General features: G+C 56.1%; 1 protein-coding gene across 6 annotated transcripts in view; it reads left to right on the forward strand.

Moving 5' to 3' along the window:
- The first annotated feature begins 1,725 nt into the window (after positions 1 to 1,725).
- Positions 1,726 to 19,499, forward strand: part of HSPG2 (heparan sulfate proteoglycan 2) — a 100,938-nt gene continuing 83,164 nt past the window's right edge. For all 6 annotated transcript variants that reach the window (XM_047869290.1, XM_047869291.1, XM_047869292.1 and 3 more), the window contains exon 1: positions 1,726 to 1,878. In XM_047869290.1, the coding sequence (XP_047725246.1) occupies positions 1,816 to 1,878 (63 nt within the window). In that variant the 5' untranslated portion in view covers positions 1,726 to 1,815. The remainder of the gene's footprint in view (positions 1,879 to 19,499) is intronic.

The raw sequence follows: 19,499 nt of genomic DNA on the forward strand, positions 1-19,499 counted from the left end.
TGAAGAACCCAATCTTTTGGGGATGGAGCATCTGTCTGGGATGGGGGTCGGGATGCCAGCATTTTCTCAATCCCCCAGGCGCCTAGATGGGAGGCCACAGAGTGACCGGGAGCCTGCAGGCCCCTATCACAGGGAACATGCCTTCCGGAGCCAGGCCTGGTGCCACCCGGTTAGCTGGGCATTTCCTTCTGTCCACAGCTCACCTCACTCCTGGCTGCAAACCCAGCCATGAGTCTCTGGAACCTAGCAACTCTCACAGGAAACAATGGAAACTTCAGTTTTTATTCTCCTCCCTCTATCATTACTCAAAAGGTTTTCCTCTACGCTACATGCTCACACGCACACACAGGCCGGTTTTCTCTCCACCCATGAGCCTGGGTTGCCCTGGAAATTTTCAGGCAGAAAGGAGACCCGAGCCAGGCAGAGAGACCCAGTGGCATGGCCGAGTGTGCTGTCTGTGGGTCTGTGTCAGAGGTGGATCATCGGGGACTGGGACTTACTACCCAAGCATCTGTGACTAGGGCTTTGAGAGGGTCTGTGTCTGGGCCTGCGTGTGGGACTCGGGGTCTGTGGCGCCGGGGCTGAGATTTACGTCCATCCAAGTGGGTCCGTGAGTGGTTGGTGGGGAAAATGGTGCGTGTGAGGGGCAATTCAGTTCGCTCTCTAGGGCCCACTGTAAAGCGCTGCGGTTAGGGGCGCCCGGGTGGCTCAGTCTAAGCAACTGACTTCGGCTTGGGACGTGATCTCGCGGTTTGTGGGTTCGAGCCCCGCGTCCGGCTCTGTGCTGACAGCTCAGAGCCTGGAGCCTGCTTCCTATTCTGTGTCTCCCTCTGTCTCTGTTCCTCCCCTGCTCATTCTCGGTCTCTCCCTGTCTCCCAAAAATAAATAAACGTTAAAAAAAATTAATAAATCGCTGCAGTTAGCGTAGGAGAAAATGTAAAAAAGACGGGCCAGCATGTGTGCGAGCAAAAGGCCCTGTGCGTGAACTGTGGGCGCCTGTGTGGCATTTGTGTACGAAAACACGTCCTTACACTTCGGGTCTGGGGATTCCCTTGTGAGTCCGTGTAAACGTGTGAATAGGGACGTGAGCGGCTGAGTGTGTGAAAGTCGTGTCCGCTATGTCACCTGCAGAGGTGACAGTTCTGAAGAGAGCATGTGTGCGTCTGAGCGCGTGAAGACAGTCGGCCCGGGGGGCCAGGGCGTGAACGTGCGCGAGTGTGAAAGGTGGGGGGGGGGGGGGAGGCCAGCTTGGCGTGTGTGTGAACGTGCCCGGGTGCGCGTGTGCAGGCGGCGTGTGTGAGAGCGCGCGGACTTCTGGGCGCGCGAGTGAGGAGTCCCGGCGCCGGGTGCGAAAGGGGGTGTGGGGTCCGTGCTGGGGTCGCGTGCGCGAGGAGCCGCGGCCGGTGTCGGCGCGCAGGGCCCCGTCCCATCCCGCACTCCAGGCCGGGTTTGGCGGGGAGCCGGGCTGGGCCGCTGCTCGCGCCGAGGGGGCTGGGGGCCCAGACAAAGGCCCAGTTGGCTGCGCCGGGGGCTCGGGCTCCAGCGAGCAGCGCCCGCAGTCCGGGGGCGGTCCGGGGGCGGTCTGGGGGCGGGGCCTGGAGCGGCGGGGCGGGGCGGTCCGGGGTGGGGCCTGGCGCCCGGGGGCGGGGCGGCCGGCCGCGGGGCGGGGCGGGGCGGGGCGGGGCGGGGCGGGCGAGCGGCGGGAGGGGTGGGGGCGGCGGGAGCGGGCCGCGCCGTCCCGAGGACTCCGCAGGCTGGAGAGCGGGCGGCTTCGGGCGGGCGCCGAGCGAGAGAGCGAGCGGAGCCGGCCGGGCCATGGGACAGCGGGCGGCGGGCGCGCTGTTGCTGGCGCTGCTGCTGCACGGGCGGCTGCTCGCGGTGAGTGTGCGGGGCGGGGGGCGCCCGGGGCCCCGCTCGCCGCGCCCGCCAACTTGGCTGGGACTCTGGCTCGGGATTGCGGCGCCCGCCAGGGACCCCGGGCAGGCACAGGCCGGCGCCACCCTCCGCGGTGGGGCAGTCCCGAGGGGCGCCCAGGGAACCTTGCGTGGGGTCGGGGGCGGGGCCGGCCCGCGGGAGAGCCCATGGGTCGCCCGGCCACGTTGCCGAGTCTCCCAGTCGCTCTAGGCATGGCCCGGCCTGCCATTCCTGAGGACCAGGCGGAGAAACTTCGAGCAGGGCGGGAACTTGGCGGGGCAAGGGCACCCCTCTCTGTGCCAACTTGGAAAGGGGGCACTCACTGGTGATGGGGAGCCTATCAATCCTCACTGGAACTTTACCAGGCCGTCTGGCCCGTTGGGGAGCTAGTAACCAGGCAGGCACAAGTAGAGAACCACTTCGGACGCAGCTGAGGTTTGTGTGGAACACCCACAGGCCCTGGAGTCCTGCAGCCCAGGGCTTGAATCCATCCCTGTCCTTTTCTGGAGTAGCTGTGTGACCTCCGGCAAGCTAGTTAACCTTTCTGAGACCAGCCCACAAGGCCAAAGGGAACTCAAAATGCATGACCTCCAAGTACATATAGCTTGAAGGTGGTTGGCAGGACTGGATGGAAGGCGCATGAAAGTGCCTGGTGCTTGGCCTGTTAAGTGGCGGATGTTCAGTGGGTCTGTGTCCCACTGTCCTCTTCCCGGGTCCTCAGGTGCAGGGGAGGCCTGCCATTACAGCCCGGTTCCCCGCTCTGAGCTTGGATGGGCCCATGCAGAGGGAAAGAATGCTTGGCCAGAAGACGCTCTGAGGACCTGAGTGAACTCGAGAAGGGTGGGGCAGGGGCAGTGGGCAGGCCGCTGGTGGCAGATGTGGGTGGGGGCACTTTTGGGGAACTGGGCCTGCCCTGGTGAACCACAGAGCCACCCCCACCCTCTTTGAGGTGATCTTAGGTGGTCCCTGTCCCTGCCCCTGCCCTCTTCCCTCCCCTTCTCAGAGCCAAGAGAGGGGCTTTTCTAAGCCGGTGTTCACCCAGTGACTGAATCCCTGTCCGGGCCACCTCTATCTCACATCTGTGCTCAGCCCCCACCCCAGACCTGACCCCTCAGCTCTCTTGCCCCGCCCACCTAGCAACTCTCCTCCCCCACTCCCTGTCTGCAGGGCTTCCTTAATCCCCTCTCTCAGCCTCTCACCCCTGCACATCCAGCAGGGCCCAACCAGTTGCTTCCCAGTCCCGATCTGAACTTGATCTTTACTTTTCCAAAAAAGTAGGCACCAACCTAGCACATGGGATGTCTTCCTTTTCTGAAACTCCCGCAGCTCTGCCTCTGCGGAGGGGCTCCTGAATGCTGGGTTCTACAGTGGTCAGAGTGAGGAGGAGGGTGGAGCTATTTGCTGTGTGCGGGAGGAATTTCAACAGAAATTCCAGATTGCAGCCAATCATCTCATTCACTTGTTCATTCAACATATCTTCATTGAGCAGCGTTCCATGACAGTCAGTGGGCGTTCAGGGGTTCGTTCATTCGGCAGATATTGCTAGGCACCTACTGCATACCAGCGCATCTGGCTGGGGTTTACGGGTGAGCAAGAATAGGTCCTGTCTTTGCTTTCCCAGAACTGAGATGGGTAAATAGGCAGTTCCAATCCTGTGGGATTATGGTCTTGTCAGCAACCACACCGAGGTCTTCAGTGTCCCACCCCCCCGCTGATGGTGGAGAGCTGGAAAGATCTTGGCTTCTGAAGTCTCATGGACCCACAAAAGCTGAATCCCAGCTCTGGCATTTTCTAGCCTGTGATCTGAGGCAGTTTCTTCTTCCTGAGCATTCAGTTTCCGCATCTGTAAAATGGGGTAAGGAGTTCATGGTACATTTTTTAAATGACATCAGGCTCCTAACCCAGTGCCCCAGCAAGCCTTGGGCTCTTCTTCGCCCACTGCCCTTTATCTTTTCCGCCCTTTGGTTCACATCCACAAGCCAACAGTGCATGGGTGAGGATAGGACACAAGCGAAGGTAAGGTGGTCCTTAGGGAGCTCAAGACCTCCCTGGGGGCAGGAGACAGGAAGCGGTGGTCTGTGATTAAGTGTGGGAGTAATTTCAGTTCAGAGGAGGTGGAGAGGCTTGCTGGGGGTGGGGGCCAGGCCCGGGTGACTCAGCGCCTGCCTTGGCCTGCTGACCCCTTTTCTTCCTGCTGGGACCTTAGCCTTTCCTTTCTTGGGGCCAGTCCTGCCAGGAGACCGGAATCTTGAGGGGGCTGCCGTGATTACGGTGTTTTCCAGGGCTGCGGAGGGAAGTCACTGAGATACCTGTTTCCTGCCTCGCCTGGGTTTCCTCACCAGGGAGACTGTGGGCGGGCAGGAAATGGAGGAGCCTCCCCTTCCCTCAGGGGTAGCACCATCTCAGACTCCCCTGGACATAATTGGCACGCTCTGCATGCCCCCTCCCCTTGCCCCAGACTTGCTGGTGGGAAGGGGTTGTAACGAGTGTGCCTTGGGGATTTCCAGAGGGAGGGCTACAGGTCACAGAGGGAGGCGGAGGCTGGAAAGGGCAGAGATGGATACCCCGCCCCTGCCAAGTGCACTAGGCCCAGCTCCCTGTGTGTGGGGAGTAGTGGCCCCCTCCTGGCTCGGCCCAGGCCTGTTCTCAGGCTGAACACAGGCAAGTTGGGATCCGTGGGTCTGAGGCGCAGCCTGGAAGACAGGGTGAAAGGAAGGTGGCAGAAGGTGACTGGGTTGAGGGCTTGAGGTGGTAGGGAGGGAGGTGCTGGGGTGCCAGGTCATATGATAACAAAATAATATGGATAGTTAACACTTACTGAGTGCCCACAGTGTGCCAGGCACAAAGTTTCTCAACAAATTCTCCCATGTCATTCCCCTGCTCAGAATCTCCCAGCATTCCCCGCGTGGCTCACCATCAGACCCACGCCCCTGACCTGATATGGTCCACAAGGCCCTTTGGGATCTGGCCTCCCCCACTCCCGCTACAATCTCTCCTCTTGCCAACTTTCCCCTTGCTTACTCACTCTAGTGACACTGGTCTTTGTTTCTCGAATATGCCAAACACACTGCCACCTCAGGGCCTTTGCATCTGCTGTTCCTCCTACCTAGAACATTTGTCCCTCAGATATTTACATGACCCTCTGCCTGTCTTCCTTCAAGTCTCTGACTACTCTGCCCAACATACTCTGTCCCCTTACACTGCTTTTTCTTTCTTGTCACTATCTGACATGTATTTGTTTATTTCTCTCTCTCCTCCCTGCCCCCCATCACCAGTTTAAGCTCCATGACAGCAGGACCTTGTGCGTTTTTGTCCTGCTGCTCTGTCTTTAGCACCTGGCAGGTAGTAAGTGCTCAGTCAATGTATCTGTTGAATGCATTAAACCACAGCTAGTAGTGTGGTCCCCATTCTCTAAGCAGAGGACATCGAGGCACAGAGAGGTTGCATAACTTGCCCAGTGGCTCACAGTACACACATACTCAATGGTACCATGAGCCAGGCTTTGACGCCAGACAAAGCTCTCCTCGCCACTCTGAGTCCCATCTCACTTGTTTGTAGCAGGCGGTAGATGTGAATAAGACTGTTGTCACCGATGTTGATAAAAGTAAGAACTCAGGTCTGAGGTAGTGCAGAGGCTACCTCAGACAAGGAGTATTCAGGTCTGGCTTCGGGGTCAGAGCTACTCAGGATGAGCATGCCTCAGTATCCTGGGGCCTCCTGGGGATGCCTATCCTGGCAGGAGCCTAGAGAGACTTAACTCCAGGGCAGTCATTTATGGGACTACCCGTTTGTAGGTTTATTAATTAGTTTCCTCATCAAATTTTCCCTGAGATCCTATAAACTATTGAATTACTCCCAAAGCTTGAAAGCCCAAGTGGGCCAGGCTGGGCCCTACCCTGTGTGGGGAGTGAGGGGGAAGAAGGCTAGGTGCCCTCACTGGGTTCCGTGGTTGGCGCCTGGGGGCTCAAGGTTTAGGGCGAGTCTGCAGAGGTTCCAAGGCGGCTTGGCCTTGGGGCGAGAATCTCAGGAGAGAGAGTCAGAAAGGCTGCCCAAGATGTGGAAAGATACAGAGCCATGATTCAGAGGCCACTTGGAAGCCAGACATAGATTCTGGACCCTCAAGCCACTTGGGATGTGCAGGAAGGGCTCTCAGCTCTAGCCTTTTGCCCCCCACCCCAGTCCATCCCAGATGTGAGAGGTCAGGCTAGAAGAAGAATGGGCGAACTTGACCCCATCCCCCAGCAGCTTCCCAAGGATATGGTGAGCACAATGCCCCCTCCCCCCAGGGCCGACCCTGGCCTTGCCCCCATCTCCCTCCTGCCAGGAAGAGGGAGGCTGGGCTGAGGATCCTACCCAGCTGGAATGTTGCCCCAATCCAGGCCTTGGCCCCTTTGGCCCTGCTGCCCCCTCCTGCTCCCAGGGCCTGGCCCTGGCCTGCTGGCCGCCCCAGCGCCCAGAGCTGGCTGACTGAAACCTAGAAGAATGTGTGGAACTCGCTTTGCGGGGAGACGCCAGCCTCACTGCTGGTGTTGGGTCCGTGTCAATAGTGGCCTTGAGAGGGGAGCGGCTCATGGCTGCTGGGGGTGGCTGGGCTAGGGGCACCATCACGTAAGCCCTGGGAACAAGGCGGCTCTTTGAGGCCTGGGAATGTGAGGCTTTCAAGTGTCGGCGGCCCCCAGAACCCACCCTCCCCACCTTTCCCCACGCCCACCTGTGCCAGAGTTGCAGGGACCTAGGAACATCCCCGTGGCCTCCCTGACATGTCCTTAGGACCAGCTCCCGGCTACCTCCCGGAGCCCTTTCCCTGAGGCGTGGAGGAGGGCACCCTGCTTCTCTGTTCTCTGGATTTTAGGGGGGCGTCTATCTGGTGCACAAAGGCTTGCAGTGTGTGTTGAATGAATGAACGGACTGCTGATGTATGTGATTAAATATCCCATGAACTAAAGTCCCCTACAGGTGCGTGGTGGATGTAGAATGTATTCAACAAGGATTATCGAGTATCTTCTAAGTCCCTGATGGGGTTCTAGGCGCCGAGGTTACAGCAGAGAACAAAAAGTCAAATTCCCTCCCCTCGTGTTACTTGCATTATAGCTCGTGTGGGAAGACAGATAATAAATATAATATGTCGGAGGACAGTGAGCGCTCAGATGAAAAAAATAAAACCGGGAAGAGGGTACAGAGTGCCTCTGATAAGATGATGCTTGAACAGAAGCATCTGCGGGAAGTAAGGGTGCAAGCCCTGCAGGTACCTAGGGAAAGGGCCGAGGGAATAGCTAATGGAAAGGCCTGGATGCGTCCAGCATACCCGCGGAAAACAAGGAGGCCGATGTGGCCTGAGTCGGGGGGAGCGTGGCTGATGTGCCGAGCCTGGGCCACGAGAAGGCCTTTGCTTCTGAGTGAGATGAGGGGTCACTCTAGTTGCCGTGCAGAGAAGAGAGTGCGGAGGGTCAAGGGCAAAAGCAAGCAAGCCGAGATCCAGGCCAGAGACCATGGGAACTCCTACCAGAGCGATGGAGTTGGGACGAGGTGGCTGAATCCTGAGTGTATCTAGAAGGTAGGGCTGACAGGAAGTTGCTGATGGATTGGGGAAGGGGCGGGACAGAAAGAGAGGAGTCTGGGAAGTCTCCACGGTCTTTGGCGTGAGCATCTCCAGAAGGAGCAGCCACTAATTGAGATGGGAAAACTCCAGGGTGTGTTGGAGGAGGCGGGCATAGGGATGGGGGCAGCAGTGGGCGGACTCAGAGCGGGGGGCAGTCAGCAGCACCCCACGCACACCCAGCCCAAGCTGGGGCCTCTGCACTGGCCTGTGGAGCAGGTGTGTGTGTGGTGGGGGAGGACGTCTTGCTGAGGATGCATCTAAGGAGCTGCCGGCTGGTTCCTTAGAACCCCACGGCCTGAGCTCATGCTTAGGTATTTGTCCGTTTATTTAGAATTTACCGCCTTCCCCCCAGTTTAGCATGGACGCTCCATGAGGACATAGATTCAGATTTTATTCAGTGCAATTTGCCCAGTGCCCAGCAATAGTAGGTGAACATTTATCCAGTGAATAAATTAATGGCCTTGGGAGAAGCCGGCCAGCCAATAAGGCCCAGGCTCCTTGCAGAGAATTGAGAAGGGGCTGCTTTGGCCCATGGGCACAGGGCAGCTGTCCTTCCCTGCCACTGCGCTGTGCTGAGACCCGGAGCATGTGGGACAAGCTGGGGTGCCCACACTGCCATCTTCCACCTGTCTGTGTCCTCTCTGGACTTGGAACCCCTTTCTCTTGGGCCCTGTGATCGAGGGAAAGTGTGGGCTCAAAGGGCCCTGCCTTCAAGTCTTAGTGCGGCCCAACTGGCTGTGTGACCTTGGGCAAGTTCCTTCATCTCTCTGAGCCTCAGGTCAGAAGTAGGGATCATGATGCTTGTTTCCCTGGTGGACATGAGACCCCGCAGACGCCCCTGGCTTGCTGTGCGCAGTGGAATTGGTGTTTGACAAATGGAGCTGTTGTGTAGTATCGTTCCTGCTGAGGGCTAAGCCGGAGCGACATTTGACTGCGGGTTCCCTGTGCCCAGCAGGGCACACTTTTCCTGATCAGAACTGCTGCCAGCTGTTGACCCAGACCCCGCACTGACGAAGCAGATGGAAGCCATTGCTCCTCTCCTCTTTCTCAGTCCAGGAGCCCTGGATGTAACTGCATCTGATCTGTCAGTGCCCCCCTTCCCCCACTGAGGCCGCAGCTGCAGGACAGAGTCCACCCTTCCACCCTGATTGCTCCTTCCTGGTGGGGGAGCAGGAGGGGGGCACACCCCGGGGTGTGGCCTGGGAAAGGCTGGGGCCTGTGGACGCGTTGTCCCCTTCCCAGATGTGTGCAGTTGGTCTGAGCAACCAGAGGCGTGGCCGTGGGGCTCCCATGGGTGCGGAGAGGATGTCCATGCATCTTAAAGGGAGTGGCCAGGGGGCTTCCCGGGACCCTGTCCCAGCCCCACTCTCCTTTGGGCCCGCACTGGAGGAGATAAGACCTTGCCCGGGGAGCCCCGAGGGAGCCTGCAGCAGGTCACTTGCCAGGGTTGTGGGGCTGCACAGCCCTAGTTCTGACCCCTTTGCGCTCTCAGAGAAACGGCGGGGGCTAAGGGAAAGAGACTCACAAGTGCACGGTGACCTCTCCCTCCACCCTGTGCCTTGGGCTGCTGAGGACAGACCTGCCCCTTCCCCACTAGGGTGCGTCACGTCCAGGTGTCTCATTTTGTCACGTCTGGCGTCTTTCCCCATCTTTTCCCCAGTCCCAGTTTGGGGAGGGGGAAGCAGCCTGGGGCTGGGCAGGGGGAGGACTTCAGAGGTGGCCTCGGGTGACCCCACAGATGGTCTCCTGGCACGGGGCTGGGAATTCCCAGCTGCCTCTGGCCCCTTCCCAGCCCACCTCTGGGTCCCTGCCCCCGCCTCTCCCTTCCCTGCCTTCCCCATGCTCACCCCCAAGGAGCCAGCTCTGGCCCCACATCCTGCTGCCGCTGGCTTCCCCCCCTCACCCCAGCTGACTCATCCCCTCTCCTTGTTTGGCGGTTCCAGTTTTCAAATAGTTGGGAACTGGGATCATGCCTCTTCTTGGATGCCTCACTGGGCTGGATGGATTGAAATTCTGGCTTCATAAATCCTAGCCCCAGTGGCCTCTGTCACTTAACAGGCTTTTCTCCCTCTTCTGCTGTTTGCTTTCCTGTGACCCTTGGGCCAGAAGAACAGAGACCTAGGAGTTTCCTGAGGACAGACCAGTGTCTACTCTGCCCTGGGTCCTCCAAGTTCTCCTCCCCAGTGACCTCAGGCACCTAGATTGTCAGCTAGTGCTCAGTGAGCACACATGCCTTCTCTTGATTAAAAACCGCCACCCTCTCTGGGCACTTGGGTGGCTCAGTCGGTTAAGCCTCTGACTTTGTCTCAGGTCATGATCTCGCGGCTCATGAGTTCGAGCCCTGTTTTGGGCTCTGTGCTGACAGCTCAGAGCTTGGAGCCTGCTTCAAGTTCTGTGTGTGTGTCTCTCTCTGCCCTTCCCCCACTTGCACTCTCTCTCTGTCTCTCAAAAATAAATAAACACTAAAAAAAAAAAAAAAGCCATCCTCTCTTGAAACAAGCCCCACACGGAGCTCTCTCCCTCCAGGCATTGTTGCATATGCTGCTCCCAGCAATCTTGAGGTTGGCCTTCTTATCTCCATTTTGCAGAGGGAGAAACTGAGGCACAGCAGGGGAATGGCTGGCTCAATTCATCCATCTAGTACGTGTCACAGCTGGGAGGGGAGCCCAGGTTGTCTGCCTCCAAAGTCGTCATCCCTCTCCCAGTGGATCCAGCCTGTTGGGTGTAGAGAAGGGGCAGTCTGGGAGGGCTAGTGTAGTCACGACAGGCTCCATGGAGGAGGTGAACCGGGCTGGTCTTGGCGGAGGGTACAGAAAACCACGTATCTGCCATGTGGGCTTATCCAGCTCCTACTTCACAGATTTGGGTGCCTTTTGCCCCTTGGCCTCCATCCCAACTTAGTGATAACATTCCGTCGGGAAATGGATTTGGCTTTCCCTGGGATTGAGACCCTTGAGAACCTGGATCCTTCTCAGTCACATCCCAAGCTCCTTATGGGACCTGCAGGTTTTGCCATTTGGAGTTAAGTGAATTTTTGCCAAGTGGGGCCTGCTCTGAGTCATCCGTGTGCCCACCTCAGTCCTGGTGAAACACAGGGCACAGAACCTTGTGACCCGGCTGGGAGCGTAATCTATGTGTAAGTCCCAAACTGTGTCATTTGAGCATCCTTGTGCAGTGGAAGAGTCAGGAATTCATTCATTCATTCATTCATTCATTCATTCATTGCCTGAGGACCTACTGTGTGCTAGACATTGTGCTATAGGTGTTTTATCTGCATTGTCTACTCTCCCATGTAGTTGGGAATATACCTCCATTTCTCATGGGAAACAGCTCAGTGGAGAGCAGTGACTTGCCCAAGATCACACAGCCATGTGCAGAGGAAGGTAGGAGCTGAATCCATCTCTGTCCGTCCTCCTGGAAGAAATTAGAGGCAGGGTCCCTTCTCTCCAGGATCTCTAGGTCTTGGGGAGGCAGGACCCACGAACCATAAGCACCCAGTGCAACTCGAAGTGCAGACGGGAGCGGACTGCCAGGGAAGGGGAAGGTCAGTTCGGCACGAGGTATCTGGAAGGCTTTCTGGAGGAAGCGGGGCTTGTAGAGCAAGCAGAGGATTTGGCTGGTGGAGCAAGAAGGCCTCTGGGGCAAGGGTCCAGAAGTCGTGCGTCCCCGTCCCCCGTCGTCTCTAGATTCACATTGTTGTCAAGTGTGTGGGCAGGAAGGCCCTGGCCTGCTGCTGGAGTCGTTAACACGGAGGAGAAGAATGAGAGGAAGCCACCAAGATAGCTGATATCCATCCCAGTCCCCGCCCTTTACCTGGCCAGACCAGGAGGCAGGAGGTCAGGGCCTGGGCCTCCACTTAGCTGCCAGCCAACTACTGACCATCTTTCCTGGGCTTTGATTTTTCTACCCACAAAATGGACTCTGCTCTTTCTCTTTGGCCTCCTGCCAACTCAGAGGAACAGAACGTCGAGTTCTTGGAGAAAGCTGGTAGCTTCCCCTCAAGAGATGGTGGTATTCCATTCTTTGGAGCCTGGGGAGGTAGCCACCTTGCAGAGCCTACCTTGTTGGCAATCCCATGCCTTCCTTCATGGTTGCTGCCAGCCCACAGGTGCCAGGCCCTGAAGCGGGGAGCCAGATGGAGGACATGGCGGCCTGCTCCCTTAGACCTCCTAATCTGTCCTCTCCTGTGGGCCCGGGATCACACCTGCAGTGGTTTGTCCACTTCGGTTCACCCCTGTGCCCCTTGGGTACCTGCTGCTGAGCTAACATCTGGGGTGCTGTCCATGTTTAGTGAATGGGCATTAGGTTCCGGGCCACAGATTCCTGTACCCCCTCCTGGCCCTGCCTGTGTGATCCGGGGCAAGTCCTGTAACTTCCCTGAGCTTAATTTTCCCCAGATGCAAAAGGGGACCATTCACTGATTCATTCATTCAGCAAACATTTATGGAGTGTCAGCTCTGCGCCAGGCCCTGGGTTAGGTATAACCAGCCACCGATTCATGGAACTTATAGTCTGACAGGGAGACCAGCTGGGTGGTGGACTAGTCGATAAAAGGCATGGGTTGCGGGGGAGGAGGCTACAAGAGCAGGTTTGCAGGGCCACTCAATCTCTGGGAGATAGCTGGAGTCTTTGTGACTCTGTCTTAGCCCCCATCTGTTATTCTAGTTACTTCGGTCTGTTCCCCTTGAAATTAGCTTGTGGGAAGAGGGGACTGGGGGACACAGCTCCCCCTGGACTGGGGCAGGTGAGAAGACCCACAGGGCTGCAGAGGAGAGCAGGCCAGTTTTGTCGTGAGCCTCAGATGAGCTCATGGATGTGGAAAACACAGGGGCTATTTATGCTGTGTCTGGTGATTTTTTTTTTTAACTTAAAAAAATTTTTTTTTAATGTTTTTTTTTTTTTTTTTAAATTTTTTTTTCCACGTTTTTATTTATTTTTGGGACAGAGAGAGACAGAGCATGAACGGGGGAGGGGCAGAGAGAGAGGGAGACACAGAATCGGAAACAGGCTCCAGGCTCCGAGCCATCAGCCCAGAGCCTGACGCGGGGCTCGAACTCACAGACCGCGAGATCGTGACCTGGCTGAAGTCGGACGCTTAACCGACTGCGCCACCCAGGCGCCCCTTAAATGTTTTTATTTATTTTTGAGACAGAGAGAGACAGAGCGTGAGCAGGGGAGGGGCAGAGAGAGAGGGAGACACAGAATCTGAAGCAGGCTCCAGGCTCTAGGCTCCGAGCTGTCAGCACAGAGCCCGACACGGGGCTCGAACTCACGGAGCGTGAGATCATGACCTGAGCTGAAGTCAGAGATGCTGAACCGACTGAGCCACCCAGGTGCCCCTGGTGATTTTAATTTAGGAGAAATGAAAGCTGCACACAGAGTTCAGGTTTGGGGCTCTGTGACATTGAATGAGGAGGGTGGGTCTGAAGCTCCTGCTTTCCTCCTTGGTCCTCTTTTGTCCCTCCCGGGAGAGAGGAAGGGAGGCAGAGACCAGCTCTGGCCTGGATTTGGTTTCAGGAAGTGGGATGAAAGAGTTAAGTCAGCCTGGTTTTCCACCTCCTGGATGGGGGGTGGGGGTGGGGGTGGGGGGAGGTGGGGAGAAGGGAAGGGGTGGCTGGGGCAGGAATGTGTGATAAGATCAAAGCTTTCAGCCTGCCTGGGCCTCACCTTCGTTTCACCTGAGCAACTGAAGGGAATTCTCTAAACAGAGGAGGATGGAGAACAACTGGGGGAGGGGGGTGCAGCTCCCACCCCTCCCCCTTCACTGCTCCAGAGCCTCCCCACCACCCCCCACCATCCCGCCTCCTGCTGGCCTCAGGTACCTTCTCCAGATCCCATCTTCCAGAAGGCTCAGCTCTTGCCCTGGCAGGACTCACGGCTACGCTGTGCCTCCTGCCCTAGTTCCATCGCTGACTGCTCTATGATGCTGGGCTGGTGGCTTAACCTCTCTGAGCCTCATCTGTCAGCTGGGATTGGTACTACCGTCTTCCACAGGGTTTTGGTGAAGACTAGAGATCATCTAACTCTCCTGCAGCCAGAAGAGACAGTTGACAAATAACAGGAACCATTAGTTTGAAAATTGCCTCTGGTCCTTGGTACTAGGTAAACCTGGGGGCTCCATTTTGTTCTGCCCCCACCCTTTCAGAAGGCCCCAAGCCCCAGGGTCCATCCTCCCGTCTATAGCTCTTCACTTAGGGGTCTTCATAATGTTGGGAGGGGAGCAGGGCAGGACAGGCTGTGAGTGAAGAGAGACCTCGGGCTTCTGTAAGTGCCCCCATGGCACTGGCTGGACTGCCTGCCCTGGTGATACCAGCTGAGGAAGCCAGGTGGTCCAAGCCACCGCCTGGAGCACCAGGGACCTCAGCACCCCAGCCGCCGCCTGGGCTCCTGCCTCGGCTCTGTCACGGTTAATGATTATTCTGGGCAGCACTGGACGGGGAGGCCCGCCCTTGCAGCTCGTTAACCACCGGTTGCGCCCAAGGTATGTCAGCTTGGGTGTTCCCTGCTTTAATGTGGTAGCCCGGCTCAAAGGCGCATGGCGGCACATGGCGGGACGGGTGGGGAGCAGGGGGCAGGGCCTTGGAGACAGATTGACAGGCAAGCCTGTGCCCCTGGGGCCCTGGGGACAGACTTAGGGCCCATAGGATCTGGGTGAAATGTGAGCTAGGCATAATAGGCCCCCGTGGTTTGCTGTCAGCCGCGTAAGCAGACCCTACAGTAATATACCGGGTGAGCAAGCCCCTTCTGGCACGTAAGAACACGTGTGCTCCTTCTCTCCGAGGCTCGGACCCTGCAGGGGAGTCCCAGCTAGGGGCAGCCGGGCTTGGCTTCTCACCCCAACTCTGGCACTTTTGGGCTGTGTGACCCCGGGCGAGTCGCTTCACCTATCTGAGCACCCCTTTCGTCACCTGAAACAAAAGAACGCTAATCCCAGCTTCCCAGGTGTCAGCAGGCCAAGGTGCGAAAAGTAGGTGGCTCGTAACGAATACGAATACCCGGGGGAATGGAAGAAATGGTTACTATTGTAGTTTCTGTTATTAGGAGAAAGTGAAAGTTGAATCCCAGTCTTGGGCAAAACCAGGGCAGCGACGACCCATGGATTTTGGGCCCATGACTGGGGGATATGAGGGGAGGCGGGGCATGGGGAGATCCCAGGAACGTGTTTGAAGAGGGCGTACGAGAGAGCTGGGTGGATGGAGAGAACAGGGCTTTGGCAGGCTCTCTGGGTCTCCCCCCGGCCCCCTCAGTCTCCGAGCCGCTGGTTCCCCACTCCCAGGGGCTGGGTCCTGAGGTTGGTGCAGACTAAGTGGGGGAGGAGGGAGAATTGTTTATTTTGATAACATTAGGGCGTATGCCCCGCTGGCAGCTGCTATTTTGAGAGTCCCGGAGAGCAGGGGCTATGGTTAAATTAGGTAATGTTGCTCCAGAAGGAATGTGTGAAGCAATGAGGCTAAGGGTGCAGCGGGATGACAGTGGATTCAGTCCATATAAAATTAACTGCAACTTGGAGAGGAGCAGCTCTGGCCACTTTATAAGGCGATGGAGGGGCTGGCTGCTGGAAGTTGTCTGGGGTGGGGGGAGGGAAAGTGATGGCCCAGGGCCTCTTTTGGGGGAGCCTGGGGCCCTGCCCGGAAGCCTGGCTGGCCCAGCAGGGGCTGGCGATGCGGCTGAGGGGCAGGGCTGCTGTGTCCTCAGCTCTGTGTGTCTGGCCACTGCTTATGGGTGGGGCTTGGGATGGCGTGATGCCTGGGAAAGATGGATCCCCGGACTTGATTTCTGCCTCTTTCTTGCCTCATGAGGTGAGTCACTCAGTCTCAATGGACCTCAGTGTCATCAGTGGCAAAATAACGGTCCCAGCCCCCTAGAGATGTTGCCTAAGGATTAAATCTCTAGAAGAAAGAGCAGAGCTAACTTTTATCATAACCTGTGCAAGGTGCTGTTCTAACTCAAAGAATGGTGCATGCTCCAGCAGTCGGGGCCTCGCCCAAACCTTCTGAATCGGAGCGTGTGCGCAAACAGGATCGCCAAGAGATCCTTGAGGAGATCCTTGGGGACAGTGAAGCTGGAGAACCTCTGCTTTACACACGTGGTCTCACCTGATCTTGAAAACCACCCCTGCGATGTGAGAATTACTGTCATTTGACAGTTGTGAAAATTGAGGCACGGAGAGAGAGCCAGCGTGGAAACTGCATCCGTGTTCATTCTCTTCCCAAATTCTGTTCCTTCTTCCCCTCTTTTGGGCTGGGCTGGAGCTGGGGAGAGGAATGTCAAAGCCCCTGGCAGGACTGGAGAAAGTCAAGAGTATTCTGTGCCCTTGAGACTTAATCAGACTCTCTTATCTCCATTCACCCATGGGATTAGCACAGCTAGACAGAGGTCACTCCAAAGTCATTACATACTTCCCATCCTTGGAGAAAGAAAGGGGCAGGAAAGGGGTTCTCTACGGATGTGCTCTGATAGTAAAGACAGTGGCCACTGCCTGACCAGTCAAGGGCTTTAGTTAGGGTCGCCCTGACCATTATTGGTACATTTGAGACTGAGTTCATCTAGCAGCAAATATTTATTTTTTTAATTTATTTATTTTTTATTTTTTTTAACATTTATTTATTTTCTTTTTATTTAAAAAAAATTTTTTTTTAACGTTTTATTTATTTTTGAGACAGAGAGAGACAGAGCATGAATGGGGGAGGGGCAGAGAGAAAGGGAGACACAGAATCGGAAGCAGGCTCCAGGTTCTGAGCCATCAGCCCAGAGCCCGACGCGGGGCTCGAACTCACGGACCGCGAGATCGTGACCTGAGCCGAAGTCGGATGCTCAACCAACTGAGCCACCCAGGCGCCCCAAGCAGCAAATATTTAGAGGAACACTTACTATGTGCCTGGCCCTGAGGAAATACCCTACATTTCCCCCGATTCTGTAGACCCTTTATTATACAGAAATGAACGCATTACTGCCATATACTTAGCACGTACCCTGGGCCACACACTTGCATTATCTCTTTTATCTATTACATTCTCCTGCCCGTTTCTTCCTCTTCTATAAAACAGAGATAGTAATTATAATACCTGTCTCATGGGGTTGTTACGAAGATGATATTTGTCCAGTGCCTGGCACATAGTGTTTGTTAAATAAATATAAGAAGTTCAAATAATCCCCCAGTGAAACAGATACTATCACTGCCTTCCATTTTACAGATGTGAAAATCGAGGTCCAGAGTAAGAAAGGGACTTGCCGGTGGGGATCACGGGAGATGAGGGCCAAGCCATAAGAAATTGAGTCCCCAGACTTCTAAGCCACTATTATAATTCAATATATTTTAGTAAATGTCTAATTAATATCCTAGCTGCTGCTCAGCATTGGGACGTGTCTAAAGGTTAAAATATACATAAGGTGGGAAAACTCAGGCTCGTTTTTGTCCTGAAGGAGCTTTGGTTCAAGCAGGAAAGTAGAGACATTTACTCTCTTGGCTATAATTAAGACCAAATCTCTAGTCCTCTACAAGGTAGAAATTAAGTCGTATGAATGTGTGGGAGAGAAAGATGTCTTCGTGGGGGGTCCCGGAAGACTTCAAAGCGGAGGGGGTAATTTAGCCTGGCCTTGAAGGATGGATGCATAGATTAGACTGGGAGGCATAGGAACAGCATCCTAGGAGGAGGGAACAGCATTTACGAAGGCCTAGAGACAGGAAATGTGCCCTGGGAGAGGGAGTGGCATTCAGGAGCCTGGGGCTGCTGGGGTCTGTGGTGATAAGGTCAGGGAGGCCAAGCCCAGCTTTCTTGTCATTGAAGGTTCCCAGTTTTCTCAAAGACTGGCTCCTCAACCGGCTGGGATTATTCTGTCATTGTTTTGCCTTTCCTTCATGTCAAGAAATCAAGGACTTTTATAAATGGCCTGTCTGAGCTTCTGGTCAACGTGTGATAATGGGGATAGCTGACAGAATTCGGGCCAAAAGCAAGAGACTTGGTGTCCTGATTAATTGGGCAGCCTTATCGCCCACACATGTACAATTTCCGTGAGTCCCTTCCAGCGTTGACAATAATAACCCTGGGTGGGGAGCGTCGTGAAAGGGCCAGGCCTGGGTTCTGATTTCCCCTCTGCCGCTTGCCAGCCGTGTGGCCTTGAGCAGGCCTCAGTTTCCTCCTTTGTAGAGTGGAGACAGCTGTACCTCCAGCCTTGCTTTAAGGATTGGTTGGGGTGCCCGGGTGGCTCAGTCGGTTAAGCATCTGACTCTTGATTTTGGCTCAAGTCATGATCTCACTTCGTGAGATCGAGCCCCACGTCAGTCCCTGCACTGACATCACAGAACCTGCCTGGGATTCTCTTTCTGTCTCTCTCTCTGCCCCTCCCCTGCTTCTGTGCCCTTTCTCTCCCTCAAAATAAATAAATAAATAAACATTTTTTAAAAAAATTTATGGGTTGATGATGGTGTAACCTGCACTGTCCAGTATGATAGCTCTGGCCACCAGTGACTATGTAGTAAATTTAAGATTTAATTAAACATAATAAAAGTTAAAGTTTTGCATAACAATTTAGCTTCTCAGTTGCCTCAGCCACACTGCAAGCGCTCAGTAGCCACAAGTGGCCAGTGGCTACTGCACAAAGTTCTGCTGGGTGGCCTTGCACACTCAGTAAGGAGTGGCTGCTGTCATTGTTACCGGTTCCCCTGTCCCAGTTTGGAACCCGTGTGATGCTGTGCCTTCCCCACTTTTCCCTCAGCCCCTGGGGAGCTCCGACTCTCCCTCCCCGACTCTGCCCATAATGTTAAAAAGGCCTCCCTTCCCCCCTTAATTTCCCACCCACTCCCCTCAGCTGTCTCTGCAGCTTTGCCTGCTCAGCTGCTGGCATCTGGAATCTCCATGTCCAGCCTCTGAGATTCCCACTGCCCATTCCTGGGGCGTGGGGGTGGGGGAGGAGGCCTCCCTGGCAGTCCCCTGCTCCCAGTGGAGGTGCCTGGGCCCCTCGCGGCAGGACGGAGGTGATGGCTTGTTGTGACGGGGGCAGTGGGCAGCCTGCCCGCTCTAACGCTCCCGTATCTGGGCGCCAAGCATGTTGTTTGCACTTGGCCGGGCCTCAGGGTCTGGCCCGGTGCCCTCGCCGGCTGGCCTACTTTGGCACCCCTGGTTACAAAGGCTGATCACGGGCCTCTGCCTGGTCAGGACACCAGGAGCTGAGGGTGAGGGGCATGTCTGACACCTGGGGCTGGAGTGCAGGACGGGTTCCCGGCTGTGGTTGGGCCCCAGGTGCTGAGTGGGGACCAGGCCCCGGGCAGGCATAGGCAGGGTGCACGCTCTTGGGGTCCCGGCAGGCAGTCACCATGGGCGGTCCAAGTTGGTAGGGGCTGCATGCAACATTCATACCTGTCTGGGGAGGAACATTGGGTCTGAGATGCCAGAGAAGCTCAGGGTCACCTCTGAGCATCATGTTCTCCCCTCCTCCTCCCTTTGGCCCCCTCCCTCATTAACTGGGAGGTGGACAAACAGGCATTTCAGGTCCATGAGTGCTGAGGCCACTGAGGCCCAGCAAGGAGATGTGACACCTGAGATCACGCAGCCAGTCGGAAGGAGTCAGAACTCCACCTCGGACGATTGGGTACTTTTCCCCATCCTGCCCCTCCCCGTGGGAGCTCTGGGGACAGTCGCCCCTGGACATCTTGCTGAGAAGGAGGGAGCTCTGGGGACAGTCGCCCCTGGACATCTTGCTGAGAAGGAGGGAGCTCTGGGGACAGTCGCCCCTGGACATCTTGCTGAGAAGGAGGGTTGGAATACTGGCCCTGCCACTTTTTCCGTGACCTTGGGCAAGCCTCTCTGAGCCTCGTGAGCCTTTGCTGGTGAATGGGGATAATTATACCTCACTCTCAGGGCAGTTAGTTGTGAGGTTAGGTAACTGGCCTCCTAGCTGTTTTCGGAACATTCTAAGGATATTCCTGCCTTGGGGCCTTTACAGCTGCTATTCCCTATGCCCAGGGTGCTGTTCCTCCCCGCATGCC

Source organism: Prionailurus viverrinus, chromosome C1, assembly GCF_022837055.1.
Source record: "Prionailurus viverrinus isolate Anna chromosome C1, UM_Priviv_1.0, whole genome shotgun sequence".
In the NCBI taxonomy this organism is placed as follows: Eukaryota; Metazoa; Chordata; class Mammalia; order Carnivora; family Felidae; genus Prionailurus; species Prionailurus viverrinus.